Source organism: Homarus americanus, unplaced genomic scaffold, assembly GCF_018991925.1.
Source record: "Homarus americanus isolate GMGI-L3 unplaced genomic scaffold, GMGI_Hamer_2.0 scaffold50281, whole genome shotgun sequence".
Taxonomy (NCBI): Eukaryota; Metazoa; Arthropoda; class Malacostraca; order Decapoda; family Nephropidae; genus Homarus; species Homarus americanus.
Genome location: NW_024742338.1, coordinates 3,833,903 through 3,855,634, shown reverse-complemented (window position 1 = coordinate 3,855,634; position 21,732 = coordinate 3,833,903). Strand labels below are relative to the sequence as shown.

At 36.9% G+C, this 21,732-nt stretch overlaps 1 protein-coding gene across 1 annotated transcript; it reads left to right on the top strand.

Moving 5' to 3' along the window:
- The first annotated feature begins 732 nt into the window (after nt 1-732).
- Nucleotides 733-18,486, top strand: LOC121876736 (HBS1-like protein). The gene is made up of 15 exons (XM_042382096.1): nt 733-851; nt 2,859-2,936; nt 3,501-3,613; nt 3,807-3,878; nt 4,791-4,983; nt 5,299-5,517; nt 6,047-6,188; nt 6,393-6,531; nt 8,143-8,249; nt 8,394-8,623; nt 9,508-9,741; nt 10,843-11,016; nt 12,442-12,641; nt 14,770-15,015; nt 16,708-18,486. The coding sequence occupies exons 1-15, from the start codon at nt 809-811 to the stop codon at nt 16,717-16,719; spliced, it is 2,202 nt and encodes a 733-aa protein (XP_042238030.1). The 5' UTR covers nt 733-808; the 3' UTR covers nt 16,720-18,486.
- Nucleotides 18,487-21,732: the final 3,246 nt, after the last annotated feature.

Here is a 21,732-nt window from a genome sequence, read left to right as displayed (position 1 = left end):
GCTATTATTCAAGATGGTGGCTATTATATAAGATGGTGGCTATTATTCACGATGGTGGCTATTATATAAGATGGTGGCTATTACATAAGATGGTGGCTATTACATAAGATGGTGGCTATTACATAAAATGGCGGCTATTGTTCAAGATGGCGGCTATTATTTAAGATGGCGGCTATTACATAAGATGGTGGCTATTATTCAAGATGGCGGCTATTATTCAAGATGGCGGCTAGTTTTCCAGTCGCCAACTTGAAAAATACTCACCATATTCGAAAAATTTAAAAGCAAAACATCTACTAAAGTATTAATTGTATCGAAAATAACATCCAGTCAAAGTTGTTCTAAATCATGTATAGTTCCTTATTAATACGATTTTGAATAATATTGGGCTCTGATATGATAAAGTTGGAAGTTATGATTGATATTAGATATAAATATAGACAATTGTATGACTGAAGAAGTAATGTATTAGTGTTAGTTGTCCACTTTAAATATCCCGGGAAATTTGCACTGCCATCTTTATTTTGCTTCTTGTCGTCAGTCTCCGTGTGGTAAATGTAACTCCAACTTCGACTTTAAGTTTTGTAAATTATTATGAATAAACTAAACCATCTTAACGTTTTATAATATAAATAATATTTATAAACTTAAATTTGTTTCTATGATAATTTTTTTTTTAAATTTACGATATATTATTACAATATATCAAGATATTCTGAAACTAGAAGTTGAGACAAGTCCAACATGGTCTGTGGCAAGGGTCGTCGAGGAATAACACTGAAGCACATTTTGACACTTCATTTACAACATGTCGCGGCATAGAGATGTTAGGAAATTAGATTATGACGAAGGTAAGTATAATTAAATACTTGCCTTGGTGTTCTCTCCAGGGCTTTTATATTAAACAGATGTAAAGGTTTGTTATGCCAGCTCTAGAGAGTTCTTAAATATGGGGTCACCCTCTATAGTATATATCAGGTAATAGACCCTAATATAGCCTTCAGAATTAATTAATATACATATAATACACGGACGCATTAAGTATAGTTATCTTGGAATATATGAGGAATACTCGTAGTTAATTTTAAAACCATTAGATTTATACATCTCTGATTTTCACAATATATTTTAATGTGGAGTTTTCTCAAAGAACCATCTAACACTAGGAATTTGTTAAGCTTGATTCTGGTGAAAATTATAGAATAAACACGTGATGAACCTGAATCAAACCTAACTTAACCTAATTTAACTATCATAGAATATATTTAAGTAATTTTTCTTTATCCACCCATCACTTATTTGTCACATGAAAAATATATAATTTTTTTTAGTTTTTTTGCTGTTGTAGATGATTGTGACATTTATAATCATCTAAAACGGCAAGAAAACCCAACCTAACCTAACTTAACCTGACTTAACCTAACTAAAGAGAAAAAAAATGATTTACCCCATACATAAATGTCAGAATCATCTAAAACAGCAAGAAAACTAAAAAAAATTATATATTTTTCATGTGACAAAAAAGTGATGGGTGGATAAAGAAAAATTACCAATATTTCAGTTATATTAGGTAAGGCTAGGTTTGATTGGGTTGTTTTGCCTATTTTGATAAATGACAATACGACAATTACCATGTTGAGTAGGGACCACATTTCTGTTATTTCAGACTACTGTTGTTCTGCACACACATTGTCCCAGTTTAAAATCACGGCATAAGTCCATTTTAGTTGTGTGTCTTAACGGTTATGTCTGAGAACAGCATTACCACCAGAAGGAGTTGTTCATTTTTTCCACAGATGTTCTTTGGATGATAGTAAGTAATAAAAATAATACGACAATGCACAGAACCTAATAAAACCTGACCTAACCAACCAAAGAAACCTACCTAATTTCCTAGCCACACACCCCTGCTAAATTAAACAGAAAGTACAATATTTATTTTGATATCTGGTAACAATGAAAGCAACTAGTGACATGATGTAATATGTATTTTGTGGACGTAAGTGAACGCTAGCACCGGGCGGGTCGGTGTAAACAAACAGACAACATGCGGTGACTCGGCAGGATTTTCAGAGGAGTAGTTACAGTAAAAAAGATACATAATTTTAGTGTCATATGATCGATTTTTTTACCGTGTTTTATCTTGCAATTTCCCTCATCCTTCATGCCCTGACCATTACAGGTAATTTATGATCGTAGATAGAGAAAAACTAAAAAAATAAATAAAAATACTTATAATTAAAATAAAAAGTTACTACCTCTTTTAAAATACTTACTACCTGTATAATGATAAGAACATCTGTGGAAAAAATTAACGAAATCTATCACTTTTGATGGCAGTGCTGTTCTCAGAATTGCCATTCTAGCTACCTACTGCAAGATATTTCACCAGGGTGAGACCTTCCCTGCTGTGTTCATATTAATACATGGAACACAAGTCTGGTGTTTGGGAAGGGAAGGTCATTTGTATTGAGTTTTGGTTCCATTTACTGTATCGTTAAAACTAGTGTTTTACGAGTTAGGTAATGTTAAAGGATCTTAATTACTGTACAGTATAGTGTGCTGTATCATACTTGACAGTTAATTTAATTTTAAACTTAGGTGTAGTTTGTCAAGACTCACTCATTTTTTTTTTTAATTACCTGAATGTTAAAAACTATTAATACAGTTAGCAGTAAAAGTGTAATTGTGAATGTAAAAGATTTAATATCTGGTTCATTTATGAAGATACTGTAATATATACACTCTGAAAAACTGTTCTCATGTAAGAATCTTATAAAATGGCATTTAGAAAGTGTTTTGAAGAGTATTTTGTAGTTTAAGTATTTCTAAAATCACAACTTAGTTTTTATTGACAGAATATAACCAAGCATATGACGAAGATGTTTACGGCCATTCAGTCGATGATGGTGACTATGGGGTGTCTCCAGGAATGGGTGAGGATAATTTGTTTTGTCTACTGTACAGTGTGTGTGTGTGTGTCTGTCATGGGAGGTGAGGAGTGGAGTCAATTCTATCAAATTTTCAATACATTCAAGACAGTAAAGACTTAAAATGATCATATAGTGATCCAAATGATTCAGTCTATGCTAATGTAACATGTGAATCACCATAATAATCTACTTACACTTGGTTAATCATCTATAAAATATATTTAAACTGCAGATTTTGCCTCGTGTCTTTTGGGGGAAATGTACCGGTAAGCCAGGTTGTTTTATGGGTACGTACCTGTCAAGTGGGCAGGTTTCAGCCTCTAACACTATCGGGTGTCATAGGTTTCCAGTTCATAGACTTGTTGGATATGTCGCAAGAGTCAGTTTGTTTCGGCCATAAAGTGGGACTACGGTGCCAGTCGTCTGTGTTTCAACTCTTTTTATACTGTACATTAAAACTTGTCATCAGGATATCTTAGTTACTATGTTATGTAATCAAAATAATAGTGTATTATAGTTTTTTCTTAAGTTTTTGAAGTATGATAATAACTAGATGTAATATTTCAGAGGAATATATATATAACAGAAGCCGAGACAATACACAAGGTTTTGGCTTATATTTCCCAACGGGAGAAGACATAAAGGAGGAAGAGGAGGCTGTCAATGGCACCGCTCGCAAGGTTAGTGTAGCTTTGGAAAGTAACTTTTTTTTTTTTTTTTTGTCTCGTATTCGTATTTAATTCTTCTCTCAATAGTACATAGAATAACTTAGCAAATGGAACATACCGGTAGTTAAGTTTTGTATCAATATTAAATTTCATGTCATTATCTTTATGAATCTGTTATTGATTAAAGTGTATTCTGCTTTTTCAGTCAGAATCTCTACAAAGAAGTCGCCATGATTCTTCAAGTTATGTCAAGCCACTTCTGTCACCTGAAGATGAGGTAATACTGTAAATCTGTGTATTGTAGAGCCTCTGCTGCAGTGATCCAAATTCACTTCATTAGAAATACAGTACAGGTTGAAGCTCAATTTAACGGCATTGAAGGGACCTGGACCACGCCAGTAAGTCAAAGTGGGATGGGGGCAAAATTTAAACACTCCATGGTCTAGTTTATATAATATTTCAACCTTCTGCACAATATTCAGGGAAACTTTTTTCTTCTTTGGGTCACGAGCAACTCTGGCAGGATTTTCAGGTTGCTTAGAGGCCACGATGCAAAGAAAGTAGAAATTTAAGGCAATCACACGAGCACAGCGCTGCAGGAGGAAGGGGTACTAGTAGAAATGATGGACGGGCCTTTCAAATTCACGATCTGTAAATTTTGCTGTTAAATGTGAGTTGCCGGTAAATCCAAATCCAAAGAGCGAAAATGACCACAACGCGTTGTGGATGTTTTAAAAAAAAACAGAAATTGGGAAGATCAAGGAGGAGATGGAAGGGAGAGGTGAAGGATGCAAGCAATGTATTAGGAATAAACATTCAGGAAACAGCAGTGTGGAAAAATAAGTGGGGAGCCAAATATCCAGGTTTTTTTTTTTTTTTTTTTTCTATAGGGAAGGTCATGTTGCTTATGATTGATGCTAGAGTGCATAAACCAAGAGGTAAACCATATTATTATTTGGAGTTGTGTTGTAGAAGGGGACATCTATACCAGAACACATGTATTACAACAGTAAGAATCAATGCTTGACTAATGAAGAGGGAATATTTGTGTATATTTTCCCGATTCTGGCCGCCTTGATACAATAAAGGCTTAAATCAAGAAAATACAAAACAAATAAATATTACTGATATAGACAGCAAAACTGTGTACACTGGCAAATCCACTTTATTTATGCCTAACTGCTTACAGGTTCGCTTAGCATCCATTCTGGATGAATTGAGGAATATCCTGGGTGACAAATACAGTGAAGGAGAACTGACAGAAACAGTCTTAACACATAAGTTTGAGCTGGATGCTTCCCTCAATGCTCTCCTCAACAAGACATCATCACCAGCCACAGCACAGTCACTCCCACAGAGAGAAAAGCGTGTTAGAAGCAGAGGTGAGTAAATGATCATCTTGTTGTATGGTTGATATTGTACCTCCTATTGAAGGATGACTATTTTGATTATATTATATTTAAAATATTATTGAAACATTAATGTTCAGAATTAGTTCATCTTAGATGAAGCCACAGGTTTTATCTCAAACAATTATTTACTGAATGTGTCACTTTTAACTTCAGTGTTCTGAACTTACCCAAAGTAGTGAATTATGGGAGTTTAATAATGTCACTAATTCTTGTTGTGAGTTAAATCACATTTGGGTATATTGCTGCCATGTTTTGAAAACTACATGAGTTATTGGTTTCTTTCAGATAAACCTTTCACAGCCTCAGATGGTGTGAAGCAGCTCACACTGTCTCATAACCATCATCGAGATTATAAAGGTGAATCAGCACAAAGCTGTAAGGCCCCATCATCTGAAGCATCTAAACTTCCCAGACAACCTGCAGCCCCTATAGTTGTGACCACACCAGCAAAAGGTGGCAGTACTCCTCGGGTGGTGCGTGGCTTCAACGTTCACGATGCTGAGGGTTAGTGTAGTCAGGGTTGTTGTACTGTTTTAATTACTGATACAGGAGACCGTACAATTAGTGGTTGAATATGTACCAAATTCAGTTGAGTTGTTCAAGCTTTATAATGAAAACTTTTTTCATTATTTATTATAGCATAAATAAGTTGATTTAACCTACAGTCTTTTTGTATCTTAATTTACCAACACATCCCAAATACAGTATTTACATCCTTGTAAACTATGTCCGGCAGTCCTCCAAATTAGTAACACTGCCATAATTCTTCAGAAGTTCTTTAACACTTTTCTCATATATCAATATGATTTGTATAGTTCACTTTCCTTTATATGAGGTGGTGGTATAGTCCCTGTAGGAAAATCTTTATGTTGTCAGCACTACAGGTAAAATAACCCACCTGTGGTCATAAATTGCACCGGGAATATTGCTGGCTCTTTGAGGATGAATCGTGTGTTGTGTTCCAAATCTGTCTTGTCGTGTATGGTAGTCAGAGATGATCAGTGGTTTAAAAGTGAAATATCTTCCTCATCAGAGAGTGGAGCAGCAGAGAACAACCTTGGCAGCCAGGAGCGGGAGTCCAAACGGTCTCGGTCGAATACTCCCGTACGTGGGTGGAAGGACAAAGACAAAGAGAGAGATAAAGATACACCAACAGTGACCAAGACTCCTGCTAAGTATGAACTAGATTATTAATTCTTGTTTTGTGGATTTTGTTTTTCTAGGTGAACTTAAATGGACCAGTAGACAACCATTTATTAAGAAGTTATTAAATCACAATAACCTCACTTGATATTCTATAATTTTAGTTGGTAAAGTATACTTATAATTTACTGTAGTATCATTTGAATATTAGCATTATTAATCATCAATCCCCCCAGGATTAGAGATAAGGCAGTGGATGTTTTGACGGAGTATAAGGAGCAGCGAGGGAGTGGGAAAGACCTTCTTAACCTTGTGGTTGTTGGTCATGTTGATGCTGGCAAATCTACGCTCATGGGTCATCTCTTGTACCTGCAGGTAAATCTCTCTTTCATTAAGTACTGCACACATACACTAATCTCTTTTAGGGTCTTTCCTTTTTCAGCAGTGAGTGGCTGCAGTTTATAAGCAGTGTAGATTTTCTCTCTTTTTTTTTTATACTGTAATAGATACCGTATATACTCGTGTATAGTTCGAGTTTTTAAGACCAAATTTTTAGGCAAAAAATTGGGGGTCGTCCTATACAAGCGTAATAGTTTTGTTAGGTTGAACCCGTGCATGATGGGAAGGGCGAGGAGCAACTTTTAGCTTCAGACATGAAAAATATTTACCATTTACTGCCAGTAAACAATGGAAATGTAAAATATGTACCAATTAGTAATGAAATGTTGTGCAGTTCCTTCAGTAAATGAAGCTCACCAACTTACAATAGGCTAAATTACCTTACAACGTGCTTTCAGTAGTCTATGTTGAAGTTCTTAGCACAGGCTAACTTATCATGTCATATATGGTATCACAGTTCTCATTGATCTACAAAAAATACCGGTATTAAAAACCTTTTCGATATTTCACACTTACTATAATACCCGGTAATCTACTTCAACCTCCTATTGTTTACAACGACGCATGACGCACAACCAGCTGTATCAGCTAGACGGTACACGTGTTTTTCGAATCGTTTTCTGTTAAAAAACTGTTACATCACACGTATATTTTACCTAAACTGCGCCTGAATGAATATATTCTCGGAAATAAATAGTAGTTTTGCTGAAACGTGATGTATTTTAATGTAAAATAGGATAAAATACATGATGAAAACAAAAGATTTTACCTAACCTTCCGATGTTCAAGAGAAGTTACTCGTTTTTTTAATAGCTTTTGGTTAAAATATTGTTATATTACAATGGTATTCTATTCATACTGTGCTTGATATAATACATTCACGGAAATGTAATATTTTTGCTGAAATTACGTGCGTATTACAATGGAAAGTGGGATAAAATCGTGACGAAAGCAATGACTTTCGCTTTCTTTCGTTCAAAAGATGTTACCGTAATCGCTTTTCGAATGGTTTAGTTAAAAAACTGTTGTATTACAATAATATTTCCTCCTAATTGACTTGAATAAATACTTGAATGGAAATATACAATATTTTTGTTGAAAGTACCCGCGTTTCAGTGAAAAGTGTCGTAATAAGAAATGGTAAACAATTTGCTTTCGGCACTCGTGTTTCATGCACGGCGAGCCTCAGTTTGTAGGACGTAGAGCGTTTTTAGTGAAGGTTTTGTTGTTCCATTACCCTCAAAAACGTGGGTCGAACTATAAACGAGGAATATTGGAAATTAACGATTTCTTGGTCAAAAAATCAGGGTCGACCTATAAACGAGGGGGGGTTATAGACGAGAATATACGGTACTTTTATCTATATGGAGCAAGCATGTTCATATGAGGTGCAGCAAAGCAACTTGAGGCGTGTTTATTATATAGTTGTACTTTCTTTACAATTGCTAAGCTTTAACTGCATCTTCTTTTATTATTATTACTACTACTACAGAGCACCTCATATAATAAGTACAAATTGCAGAGTTTCCACATGTTCAGATGTTTTAATCCTGGGATTTCTTGTCTCATTTTTATTTCCTCTTTTAGGGCAATGTTGGGCAGAGAACTATGCACAAGTACGAACAGGAGAGCAAGAAAGTTGGTAAACAGTCATTCATGTATGCCTGGGTGCTGGATGACACTGATGAGGAGAGGTAATGTTTGTTCCTGGAATTATTGTTCTTATGTTTGAACCCTTTGAGTATGGTCCCCCACTCCTTGGTTAAGATATGTTAACCCCTTGACTGTCCTCTTATTTAATTTAACTTCTTATTAATTAGTATATTTTGGTGTTGCAGATCTCGAGGAATAACGGTGGATATTGCTCAAAGAATGTTCGAGTCCGAATCCAAAATAATAACACTTCTAGATGCTCCAGGACACAGAGACTTCATCCCTAACATGATAACGGGAGCAGCTAGAGCCGATGTTGCCGTTCTAGTCGTTGATGCGTCCAAAGGGGGATTTGAAGCAGGGTTTGAGAGTGGTGGGCAGACAAGGGAACACGCAATTCTTATACGCTCTCTAGGTGAGTGCTGCCACTTTGATTTTCTGAACTTTCTTCATACTGTATTTTCATGACTCAAAGTAATATGTTCCCATTGTATCTTAGTCAGTAGTGACATTTATTATAATTCCTGGAGTAATATACAATAGACAAGCTTGTTGAAACTTGGTAAATTGAAAAGCCATAAAATATATATTTTAAATATAGGTACACCTCTCCATAACAATGAAGGTGTCTCCCTTCCCCGCCCCCCACGCACACAGCATACATAAATTTTGCTTGCTTGAAATATACAATACAGGGGTATCTTAATGTCTCCATTAGCCAAAACAATTGGTACAGAGCACTTCTGGGAATGAGAGATTTTCCGGGTAACAAGACGACTCTCAAACTTGGAAAAAATTCCCCATCCCGTAATTTTTCAGGGTAGCAGAATTTTCTCATATTTTTCCAGAAAATGCGCTCTGCAAAATCGTTCCCAAACTCAGAATTTTCCAAAAAAATTCTGAGCAAATTTCAACTCCAGCTATCAGAGAGTTCTGGTTAACGGAGATATTGCTGTTGTACTGCAATCAATGGTTTCATTTGATCAGTCCATAGAACTAAAAAGTGGGATTGGCAAAGATTTCATTGTCCAAACTTAATTTTTTTTTTAAAGCTGACTCCTTTACCATTACAGGTTTTAAGTGTATTGTGAAGTTTTAAGTGACTTTAATACATTTTTTTAAGAACTACTGTACTGTACTTGTTATTTCTAAGTAAGCCAGTTATTCCAAGCACTGAATATACAGTACTGTATGTATATTTTACCATGTTCATTATAGAAACTGGAAGTTTACTATGCAGCATGTTAAGTACTGATTTTGTGAAACAATGACCAGTAAGATAACATCCCCTCCCCCCAGGTGTTTCTCAGCTGGCCGTCTCTATAAACAAATTAGACTCCGTTGAATGGAGTGAAGAACGGTTCAAGAATATAAAACATAATCTACGGCAATTTCTCAAGACCGTTGGCTTTAAGGACGCGGACGTAGTGTACATTCCGTGTTCAGGTTTGACCGGAGAAAACCTTGTGAAGCCCAGCACAGAGGAGAGGTTATGTTCCTGGTATAAAGGCCCAACTCTTCTGCAGGCAATTGGTAAGTTGATGTCTTCATTTTGCCTTCAGGTATTTATTAGATGCCCTCCATTCTCCTCACTTCAGTCTCATCTGCATGTGGTCAAAGAGGTATAAGAAACCTTGGTATTATATTAGTTGGTAGGTCCTTTACTGCTTCCATGTGAATCTCTTCGAACCGTAAGTAGAAATTATACCTGTACTTACCTGGCAGTATTGAGTTTGTGGCTTCTCTCACCATTTGTGTTAACAGTTTGTAGCCATTATACAGCTCAATTTATAAGCTGTGGATGGATGCCATTTTGTTTTATTCATCCACTCATATGATTCACTATTTTTTAGATAACTTTCCTCAACTCCATAATGTGTTCTTTTCCTTGCTTTATGAGGAAGGCAAGTGCAGAAGTTTTCAGGTCTCTCCGAATGCTTTTTACCTGCTCGTTAAGATGGTCAGGTTGTCAGGGTGGATGTCAGTGAACTTTTCCTTGTCCAGCACAGAATTCTTGTATCAGCACATCTTTTGTTGATTCTTCGTGTGAGGTACTGAAGACTGTATTTAAGTGTGTTGAAGGTCAAAGGTCATACATGGCAATAGACTTATTATATACTCTACTTGATATGATGGACAGAGCTTACAAAATCTTAAGAAGGACTCATCCAGAATAGGTATTAAGGATTATATAATGAGCATTTATACCAGTAGCCACAACACCACAAGTGGTATTCCTGTGTACAAGTCTGAACTACAGCCTCTGATGTCTTAAGCACAGTGAATTAAATTGTATGTGGTTTTGATTATTTTTATCCAACTTGCACTCTTGTGTATAAGAGACACTAAGGCAGTCATGATTTAATTTTTCCTTGACACATGTTGTCTTTGTGAATTCTTATTTTGCTTATTGCTGTTCTGAAATATTTCTTATAATTTTCAAGTCAAGAAGTTAGAAATGATACTAAGTAATTTTGTACAGACTAAAGTAAAAGGAGCAGCCATAGCTGTCTCTTGGGCAGGTTAAATGCTGCTGGTGAAAAGAATATTTATTACCAGTATGTTTGTTGAGGTCATTTGTTACCCAATAGTTCTAACATTTATTTTTACTACTATTTTTGCATTAATTTCCAGATCAGCTAAAATTACCAGAGCGTGGCATTTCCCGCCCAGTGAGAATGTGTGTGAATGACGTTTATAAAGGCCAGGGGTCGAACATGTGTGTAAGTGGACGACTTGATACTGGCTACGTTCAGAATAGTGACCGACTGCTTCTGCTTCCTCAAGGAGATGTAATTACCGTCAAAAGTGAGTATTACATTGATTTATTTACTTATCATAAAAATATTTCTAAACTGAAGGGATTAGCCAAACAAAATTTATTACAGGTCTTTGTTGAGCTGTCGATCTTCATGTCTTGAGTAATTTATTTATAATGAATTATATTAGCCACCAGGATTATGCAGAGTAGGAATGTCTGTGAAAATGAAATTGAAACAACAGAAGAAAATTTTCTCAAAAACTACTACTGTATACTTTTAAATGTAATTTTTGAGCTTGTTGCATTTGACATATGGGGCCTCTCAAGTGGTCTACTAGAAGCAAACCACTGTTGGACACTCCTGGCCAAAGCCTGTCATTACTTGTATACATGTAAACTTCACTGACAGGGTAAGCTGGTTCATCAAATGCATGATCATTATACTGTATGTCTTGAGAATCTATAAGGAAACCAGCTCATGGAGTTATTTGACCTCGTGTTCACTCCCTATGAAAACCCAAACCACCTAAATGGGATATTAATTTCACTACTGTACTGTACTCAGTTCTCCCTCACTACCCAGACACTGAAGACTTTTATTACCAGTACTTGACCACTAAAAAGCTTGAAGGATAAGTGTTGTTTTTGCACATCACACACTCTGGGTTGTTTGTTGTTACTCGAGGTGTTCCCAGACCACCCAACTGTGAATGGGTGCTTAAATTTTAATTTTGGGAAATTTAGATGATGGTTACAGTGCCTCATTGTGTTCCTCAAGTCATAGTATTCAGTATATTGTACCTGCATCTTCTTAATGGACTATCCAGCCTATGAAACCCATTTTAAAGAACCTTCAGGAAAGCCTCGAGTTGCGACGGACACGTGTCTGCCAATATTGTGGTATGAGGGGAATCATCGCCTCGTGGGTCAATAATACTATTGCAACAATACAAAAATAATGAGATGCATTTCCTAGCATGTCTAATTTACCTCTTCGTTCCTTCAAAAGTGTAAAATTAATGGAATTTAAAAACTGTATTAATTGCATATTTTTGCATTGCTGGTGGCATGTTGCCAAGTTAGACTTGTCACTAGCCACATGATCCTAGCACTCTCCCTACCAGACTGAGCTGTGATCTGTTATGGTTATTTTCCAACTCCTAATTTTGGGTAGATATACAGTACATAATTTTCTTCAATTTTGTTTACTGTTACAGCCACACAATCTTTCATATGCCTTATAGTATGAGGGGTTAAGCTTACCATTTTGGAAATAATCTTATCCCACCGATTTTGTTAAAAATCTCAATATATGTACTTCTGAACAAGCTGATTAAGGATTTGTTGTCTGCAAGTTGATATCTATATAATTACTTTACCAAATGACATCTCCAAAAATTTAATTCCTTTTCTAATGGTAATTACTTGCCACCTATGGTTTTTCTAATGAATTGTTTCTTGTAATGTTGCAGGTGTGCTGGCAGACAATAGTGCATCTGCTACAGCTTTTGCTGGTGATCATGTGACACTAACAGTCAGTGGTGTTGATCCCAGTGTGCTCCACATTGGTGACTTTTTGTGCGATCCAACCCATCCCATTCCTCTTGTTACCCGAGTACAAGCTCGCATTGTTGTATTCAATATCACAGTACCTGTGATTAAAGGAGCACAGGTAGGTGGTAGAATTTACAGTTGTTGTTATTTTCAGCCATCTTTAATAAGAGATCTACATTAGACAGGTTATGCTTGTATGTAATCAATAAACTGAACCTAACCTGTGTGATAAGTTTTCTAGATACTATAATAATACTGCTGATGCTCATCTCATTATTATTTGTGTAGGTATTCCTTTGTAAGCCTCCCATCCATGAAATTGCCAGCTACACCCGATTTAACCTTATACTTCCTTCTTTATATTGTACTTTCTTTATAACTATCAGCTCAGATTATCTAACTCAGGAGTCTACATCAACCTCTTGCTTTTTCGGTGTTCCTTTCTGTCCGAGGGTCTCATGACAAACACACTACGCACCTGATAGATTTTTAGCTCACATAACCCACAGTGGATGATTTAAAAAACGGAAATATGAACGTTTTCACTTTGTTGTTGGTACGGTATTTAGGTTTGGTTGCCACCTCCCCCATTAGAATTGAAAGTACAGTCCAGAAGATGATCATTTTACCGCTGATCGTTTATCCGAGCCAGGGCTTTACCGTGCTTTATTAATTCAAACCGATACGACTATTTAACCACATCAAACTCTCCATAACCGCGTTTGGAAGATTATTTTTCAAATTTCCTGCCGCCGTAAGCATGGGAAATGGCAGGCAAGGGGTGAAAGCGATGGTAATGACCACACCCAGTGTCTCACTGTCCATTGTCTTACTTATTTTTATTCTCTTTGCCACTGATCGGCTCGTTAGCTGCTTGGGCGGTCGGTCACGTCTCTGTTACGCACTGTTGGCAAGTACTGGGCATGATCTCGGATACTCGCTTTCATCTGGTTGTGTACTATTGCTTACAGTAGGATCTTGAGGCTTCCCAGTAATTGGTATTGGTTTAGTGTAGCAAATTAATATTCAGCACTCCCTGGTGAAAGTTGATACCCACGGTACTGACCCAGTAACACCCAACAACCTCTCTCATTCATGTCAGGCAGACACTGTCCGCTCTGCTGCATGTAATACATATCTGAAATCACTTTTACGTCTTAACACTTGAGATGGAGGTGGGGTGGGGCATTAGTGGTCTCATATTACCGACCTTCTGATGCAGTGTCGGGTCACCCATTGTTAGGGTGGGGGATTAGTGGGTCTAATGACCTGAAGATTTCTTGAATAAAGACAGAAACTAATGCTCCAGTGTTTCCCACCTACTGAATGTACAGTCATGGACAAAGGTTCGCTCTCCATGGTGAAACTGAGTCACAGGAATGAGTCTCCGAACTGATTTACCCTGAATGTTGTATCTTGTTTGGGGTCGATGCTGTTTCATTTTGGGAGGGAACAAACTTTTGACCCTCACTGTACAGTACAGTATATGTAACAGTAATAATTTTTTTACATCTTAACACTTTATTCTTTGCTGATAGTGTTTGGGTACAGTAATGTACAGTACTGCACAACTCAAATTGTATACAAAAACAGCTAGCTAGGGATCAATCTTCTACAAAGGCAGCAGTTTGAGATAGTGGCAATGAAGTGGATATTTTCAAGAAATCCACTCCGTTGTCATAGGTAGATTTAACTATGAGTAAAAGGAAATAGGTTCCAATCCTTCATTTTTCTGTATTTTACATACTCCAAAGACGAACAAATATGGCTAAAATAAACAATGAAAAAAAATACATAGCACGTCATAAAATACAATACCTGTAACAAATAATTTATGTACAAAAAATAGCTCTTTCTGCCCTTGAACACTTCTGTGGGTGACGCCAAGAGTGGAGAGTTCAGCCAGTCAGTTGACTTGAGAGATGCGAGGTTGCTACACTGTGTATGCCGTGACGTCACATCGGGGAGAGCGTGACGCATCCATACATACATACATACATTCACCTCAAACACACACAAATGATTTCCCCACACTTTTACAGTAGGCATCTCAAGGCTACAACTGCCTGGCGAGTTGGCGACTTGTGTTATGTAGTGAAGATTATGTACTTGGTCTCACAATGTGTGTTATTTACGTGTTGTGAGAGAACAGTATTTCTATCACTTCATGCCTTCCTTTTATGTACTTAGGGTGGGAGGCTGTAACCAATGTTGGGGAGGTTAAACAAATTTTTCATTATTTTCAGGTTGATTTTCATTACCAAGCTGTGACTGAACCTGCAAAAATCCGGAAATTAGTCTCTCACCTCCACAAGACCACCGGACAAATTGTGAAAAATAAGCCACGAGCCCTCGTCAAGAACACCGCTGCTATAGTAGAGTTAGAGTTCACACGTCCTCTATGTCTGGAGCTTTTCCGAGACTTTAAGGAATTAGGACGTTTTATGCTGCGGACTGGAGGTTCTACTGTAGCTGCTGGACTCGTAACTCAGGTAAGTCTCAAGTGGATCCTGTATCATTCAGGGCTGTTAGTTTTGGTATGTATTCCTAGGTCATTATTAATACACCAGTGAACATGATATAACAGAGATATTTTAGTCTTAGGAGTTGTCGAGCCTGACCTTCTCTGGTGATATAGGGTCTGTGTCTGAAGGCCATTGGTATCTAGGGAAGGTTTGTGAAGGAAGTAATGGCCATCAAGCACTCTAGTTTTAGTATAGGTTCCAGCACTCCTAAGATTTTTTAGATTTTCTTATGCCTCATCATTTGACCTGAAATTTAGAATGGAAATCTTAGAACTGGGCTTTTTAGCATGGTAGATGATGTTGAGTACCGAATGATTTTTTTTTTTTTTTTTTTTTTTATTATTCTTTAAGCTAGAAACTCTGTACACCAGAATTTGCCTTTTTCTGACTCTGGGGTGTTCCAGACCACCCTCTATTCACTAAAAGTATTTTTAAAAAGTCCCGAAAATCCATCATCAGTTCAAACGGTTTGTGCGTTCATACGTGCTGTTAAACGTCTCTGCGTGGGTGTTACGTGTCATGGGCCGAGTCCTGCCTTCATACATATAATTGTCAGTGCACCACACCTCACTACCTATACTCATTTATGTGACTTTTTATGTAGATTATGTACAGTATTGTCTTAACGGGGATGCTTCGAGGGTTTAAAGAAATGGGTAAAATTATGTAGAATACATAATTAGTCAGGGAGAGTCTAAAATCCTGTGGGATTTTCGTGGTGAAAGCAAACCACTGCCCGAGGCGATCAAAGGGACCCCAATGAACAATAAAAACTTACTGGCAGTCAGGAAACTTGTTCAGATTTATTTAGGAAGCTATTGGAATACAACTGTTAAATCGACATTCTCACCGATTGTGTTTGACTGAGGAGATACCATACATTCTCAAAATCCTCTATAATTCAAACTCAAAATTGATAACATGCTGTTTTTCACCAATATAACACACAAGTAATTGCAAAGTTAAAATTATTCCCCCCCCCCCTCCCAAAGGGGTGGGTTGACTGTTGATAGTAGATAGAGGGTCTCTACTCATCATCACTGGTCACTCTCATCACTCACTGGAAACACTTGTCCAACTTTCTCTCATACATCATCACCCTCAGAACAAACATATATCCATGCAGTTGAGCCCTGTCTTTCTACAGGAACATTTAGCAGAATGGCATTGCAGTTTGCATGTGCACTTGACCAGATAGGCATCAGATGTTAGTGCCAACAACTGCTTAGCCATGAAGGGAGTCCACCCACCTCCACCTTATGGGAGGGCTGTCTGGGCTCACCACCACAAGGGGGTGGACTTAGTAGGGGCCTGACTCTACATCTCACCCTAAGATGGCCATGCCAGCTGACTTGAGGCACGCAATTTGAATTTTTGCCTGGACCCAAATTCGTTTAAGTGGGGGGAGCTTTCATTTCTGAAGAATGTGGTGTCAATTTATGAAATTGTTACAAGTGAATTTTCGTATCAAGAACGTTCGTATCACGGGGGATACCCATATCATTTATTCTCTTTCTTATTTTGTATAATATAATTTTAAATGGGAAATATCACTTGATGTCTCTTTATTTTCAGATTACAAATTTATCTTGGTGCACTTTAAGCCATTTCATAAGCTGTTGAGGATTTTTCAATTAATTCATATTTATTCTTTTTCAGATCCTGGAATAGATACAATCAAAGAACGTCAGAGTTTACAACAACAGGCATTAGTGATCTTAGATATAGGATGTTACTTGAGGATCTATTACTATAAAACATCAGTGAAGTCGAAATACTGTCCTGACTTGTAATTAGGAACACGTCCATAACTTTTCACAGCATATACTAAAACACAACTCCATACAACTGGAGTAATGTGTTGCATTCACTACACTAAAAAGATGTGTCCCACGATTTCATTGGACTTTCTATGTTTTGAGTTGGTCACGTTGAGGTGGACATGACAAAAAAGAAAATACAGTATGTTTTATCCATAAGACAGGTCTGGTTAGTAAATCAATGACGTTTGTTCAGAAAGAAAATTAAATTCAATAACATTACAGCAGTCTTGGCAGTTTTTACCAGTTGCATTTAGAATGTTTTAAATTAAATAAAGTTGTGGGGATATTTACAACTATAGAGACTGCAAAATACCTCGTAATTCAGGCCGATAGATTATTTTATTCAGCTTTCCTCTATTTATTATTGTTATATTACAGAGAATTATAAGTATTACCTAAAATATTTATTGTAGCTAACTAAACAACTCAAAAAGTCAGTTCATTGTAAACTTAGAAGCACTGTACTGTGCTACAGGAGTGACCTGAATGATATTAGTGACTGGCATTGGGAGCTATGTACTGTACTGTATAATAATAATGCAGAGGTTTTGTTAAGCAGGTGACGGACTATACCAACAACCAGCCTCGGTGTTGGTTTGCTTTGTGGGTACAACTGTTCTCTATCATTTAGTGTATTTGGCTGCCTTTTGAATATTTAATTACATCCAATATATTTAGACAGACAAGAAAACTAAATACGAGTATTTTGAAAGTTTATTTGTCATTACATTTGTCCATCTTTATTATAAAAGATGGTCTGAATATCTTTTATTTAACCCTTTGGACGTGCTGTTTCACTGCAATCTAATGAATCGGGAATACTAATACTGTATATACAGTGTTCGACTTTTCTCCGTGTCTTTCAACACTCCATCTTCCACCCGGCAGACAATGGACCCAGTAACTGTTGCTATACAGTGACGACCTACCCATAAACAATGCCACCACCCACACTGTGATGCATTTATCTCTCTCCTCAGATTTACATTGTTTTTAACATTACAGTATTTAGGTATATGTAATGGTTATAATGTCAAGATAAGCTTTGTTTGTGTGTGTTATTTAACATAATGCATAAACATGTACTGTATTATGATAATACTGTATTCTGCATTTCTGACTTTTCTTTACAAGTTGATAGTGTGTGGCTTCATCATCTACATATAAATCTGGACATCTAATTTTGTTCTCCTTAAATTACCACCAAATATTTTTCTTACATCTCAGTACAGTATAAATAATATTTGAGGAATTTTGCCGTTTTGTTTTTTCATGTGAAGTCAAAGGACGTGGCAAAATATATATATATATATATATATATATATATATATTCAGATGTACTGCACAGTAATGTAAAGAAAGTTGATAGATGTTATTTATAAGAAATATTAATGTGAGATATAGAAACTTTATGGTTTTGCCTCGACAAAAAAGTAGTAAAAAGGAACAGTTGGCATTTTCGTATTTTAATGGAAAATTTACCAATACAGCTTGGAAACAAAAGACTCGTCCAAAGGGTTAATATACCAGTTTGTTATTGTGTGATAACATAGTAACTCTATAATGTTGTTATTGCTCAACAACAAATTAATAAATTATGAGAGAGTGGTGCACATCTTTGTCTTTCCTTGGATCCTCTCGAGTCGTGCCGGCGGTATACGGGAGGCCAAGTCCGCCGAACAGTGCCCGTTAAAGTAGTACCTGTAAAAGAGAGAGAGTGAAACAACAATGTGGCGAAGAGAACGGGAAGAAAGATTATCAACTAAATGAGGAGGGTTAATAAGATTTTGATTCCACCCTATCTAACAGTTCGGTAGAAGAAGAGCCACCCCCAGATATGATGTACCAGAGATTACAGTGAACCCTCACTTTACGCGGTTAATTCAACCCACGGCGGCCCGCATAAAGTGAGAAACGCGTAAAGTGAACAACATAACATATGGGATTAATTGAAATAGAGACCGGGCCGACCCCCAAACTCCACTTTTTCAGACAATACCTACGTTGTAGTAAAAATAACTTCTTAATTTTATGATGGTATGCACACACAATTAATAATTAAGAGAAATATCAATAATATTAGGTTTTTTAACACTTACATTAGTAGAAAAGATGGCTGGACACACGGGGATGGGGGGTTGGTTCCGAGGCAGAGGGCAGTTTATTGGCCCTCACCTGTATCAATTGTATCACTATCCACCACAGAGGCTTGCAGGGCCTCTTTGTCAAAGTCCATATCCTCACTATCATTATCACTGACTTGGGCCGGCTGTGGTGGGTGGCAGGTGAAGAACTCGGTAATGTTTTGATGACTGGGCGACCTTGTGCGCACCCTGCTCGCGCCGCTTACACAACATGGCGGGAGGTTTGGATCCAAAAATGGCGCGGCTCGCCAGCCGCTCTCCGCGTAAAGGGGTACACGCACCGCGGAATGTGAGCGTAATGTGGGACCGCGTAAAGCGAGGGTTGACTGTAGTCTAGTCTAGTACAGTGTATATAATAATTTCATATTTTCTCTTTCTATTTTGTTCTATTACATATCTCATTTTCTCATGTGTTTCTATTTATATTTTCTGTTATTTCTGTCTGATATAACTTTCTTTATAATTTTCTTAGTTATACAGCATTATTTTCGTTTATATATTTTTCTGTTTCTTTATATTTTTCTAAGTCTTTATTTCAGTGTGCTTACTTATTTCATTTCTATATTTTACCTTTCTTACTAATCACTTTCCTTTCAGTGTCATTATTTATTTCTTATGCTTTCCTCTTACTGTACTTCTTTCTCTCAATTTCTTATCATGCTTAATTATATTCGAGTCATTGGATTAACCTGGGAAGACCGTGTCATTCTTACACACACCTATTAAAGTGATTATTATTCTTACACAGGTAGACTGCCACCACCACCCAGGCTTTTATTAGAATATAACACATTGTCAAACTGTTAGGTAGCGTGGTGGCCTCGAGCTTAGGCATGTGAGTACAATATTTTCTGAGAAGCAATAATTGGAAGGATATGAGCAGTGATACTTGAAGTTTACTAGATCAATATTTATTAACAGCGAGAGTGAATAAGATGTCAATTTAACACACTCGGGCAAGACTTGACCTCTACAGTAGGACTTACTTTGCAAGTAACAAAATAGATCTTCAATTATTTGTTACAACATTAAGCAACTGTTATATTATTTCTTTGACAAATAAGATGGATATTTTACACACTTGTCAACAACACACATTAATCCACCATCACTTATAACCTCATGTTATTTCGGAATGAACAACATGGAACATTTACTCTTATTATTTATGAGCACAATACTCAACTTGGGACAATTATATTTCTGCTAATTATCCCTAATCATGTACAACAATAATATTTTTGCCCTTATAACTGTGATTATTACACCAGGGTCAGTTAATGGTGTTTGCTTACACCCAAGCCGCTGAGGTTCGGTCGCTAGATGCTAGTAGTGCCGGATAGACTCGATGCCGTTGGCTAAAACGATGTTGGTGCGGTACTCGCCCAATTTAATCGCTGCCGAATTAAAGACAGCCAGCTGGTATGCCACTTCCGGTCCCCTAGTAGCTACTGGGTATTCAGCTAACACCCACGCTGTGGCTGGAGATACGATGAGGAAGCGTGACGAGAGAGTCGCGCTCCTCGTGCACTCATTTATATATGGGCTAGTTGGCCAGATATGACAATATGCATATTAACATAATTCCCATTGAAATCAATTGCTGTACATTTGGCTTTGAAACTCGGTGTCATGCACACACTGAATTTCTTGCATCTATTTATACAATATAATCAGAGGTTGAGCTTGCCAGTTAAAAGTGAAATGGACATTAAATACACAAGCTGACAACGCTGTTCCTCCCACATTAGCAGAATTTCAAATAAGGAACTCTATGGGAATACGCTGAGATCTTTGAGATAAGCAGACTGACAGATTCCTTCCAGGAGATTAATTGCTTTCTTAAATAGACAACTGACAATAATTAAACCACAAACATCAGATTCTCTGATGTTTGGGCATCACAAAGATTTAACTTCAGTAGCAATTGGAAACTCAGGCATCCCCCAAGGGCGATATTAGTACTTTGTCATTCTTACTGGCAGACTCAACATTCACTTATTTGACAAATTTTATTAACAATAAGTACAGTTGAAGCTTTCGACATCACTCACAAAGGATCTTTAATGTTTCATCAGTAATCAGATATATCTAATATACAGTGGTCCCTCGGTTAACGTACACACTCCGTTCCAGCAGGTTGCTCGTTAACCGAAACCATTGTTTCAATGGGTTTTTGGGTAATTGGTTCCAGCTCACCGAAAATTGCCTAAATTCAACAAAAAAGGTAGAAAAGTACACTTACTTTGAGGTGTGTATGTAGAAGGCTCCTGGATGATGATGATGGGAATTAGAATGGGGATGGAGGAGAAGGGAGAAGAGAAGGCATTGGGGTGGAAGAGAAGTCACCCCATGGAGCCATTTCACCCATAAAATTTTAGTTCTCTTGGTGTAATTCAAGATTATTTTCTTTAAGTCAACACTGCACTGCATTATATATTGTCAATATGTAAAATAAATTTCAAAATGACCAATAATTGGCTTGCAAACACAGAAAAAAAGCATTTAGTTGAAGAGAGTCTCAAGCAAGATGTTACCTCCACTGAAAAGACACAAAGACTGACGCCTGTATGGTGTGTTGAGAGGCTGGATGGCGCGCATAAAACTAGTTTCATTACCTTCAATTATGTTCAATAATTGTTAAAATGACTAAAAAATTTAATATTAAACTTTTAAAATTATTGAATAGTATAAACTTCTTGATATTTGCTAAAATG

Excerpts from the sequence above, each read along its gene's own strand:
- LOC121876736 (XM_042382096.1), top strand. The coding sequence starts at position 809 with ATGTCGCGGCATAGAGATGTTAGGAAATTAGATTATGACGAAG. Across the intron at positions 3,879-4,790 it reads TTCTGTCACCTGAAGATGAG|GTTCGCTTAGCATCCATTCT; the intron begins GTAATACTGTAA and ends AACTGCTTACAG. Across the intron at positions 6,532-8,142 it reads GTCATCTCTTGTACCTGCAG|GGCAATGTTGGGCAGAGAAC; the intron begins GTAAATCTCTCT and ends TTCCTCTTTTAG.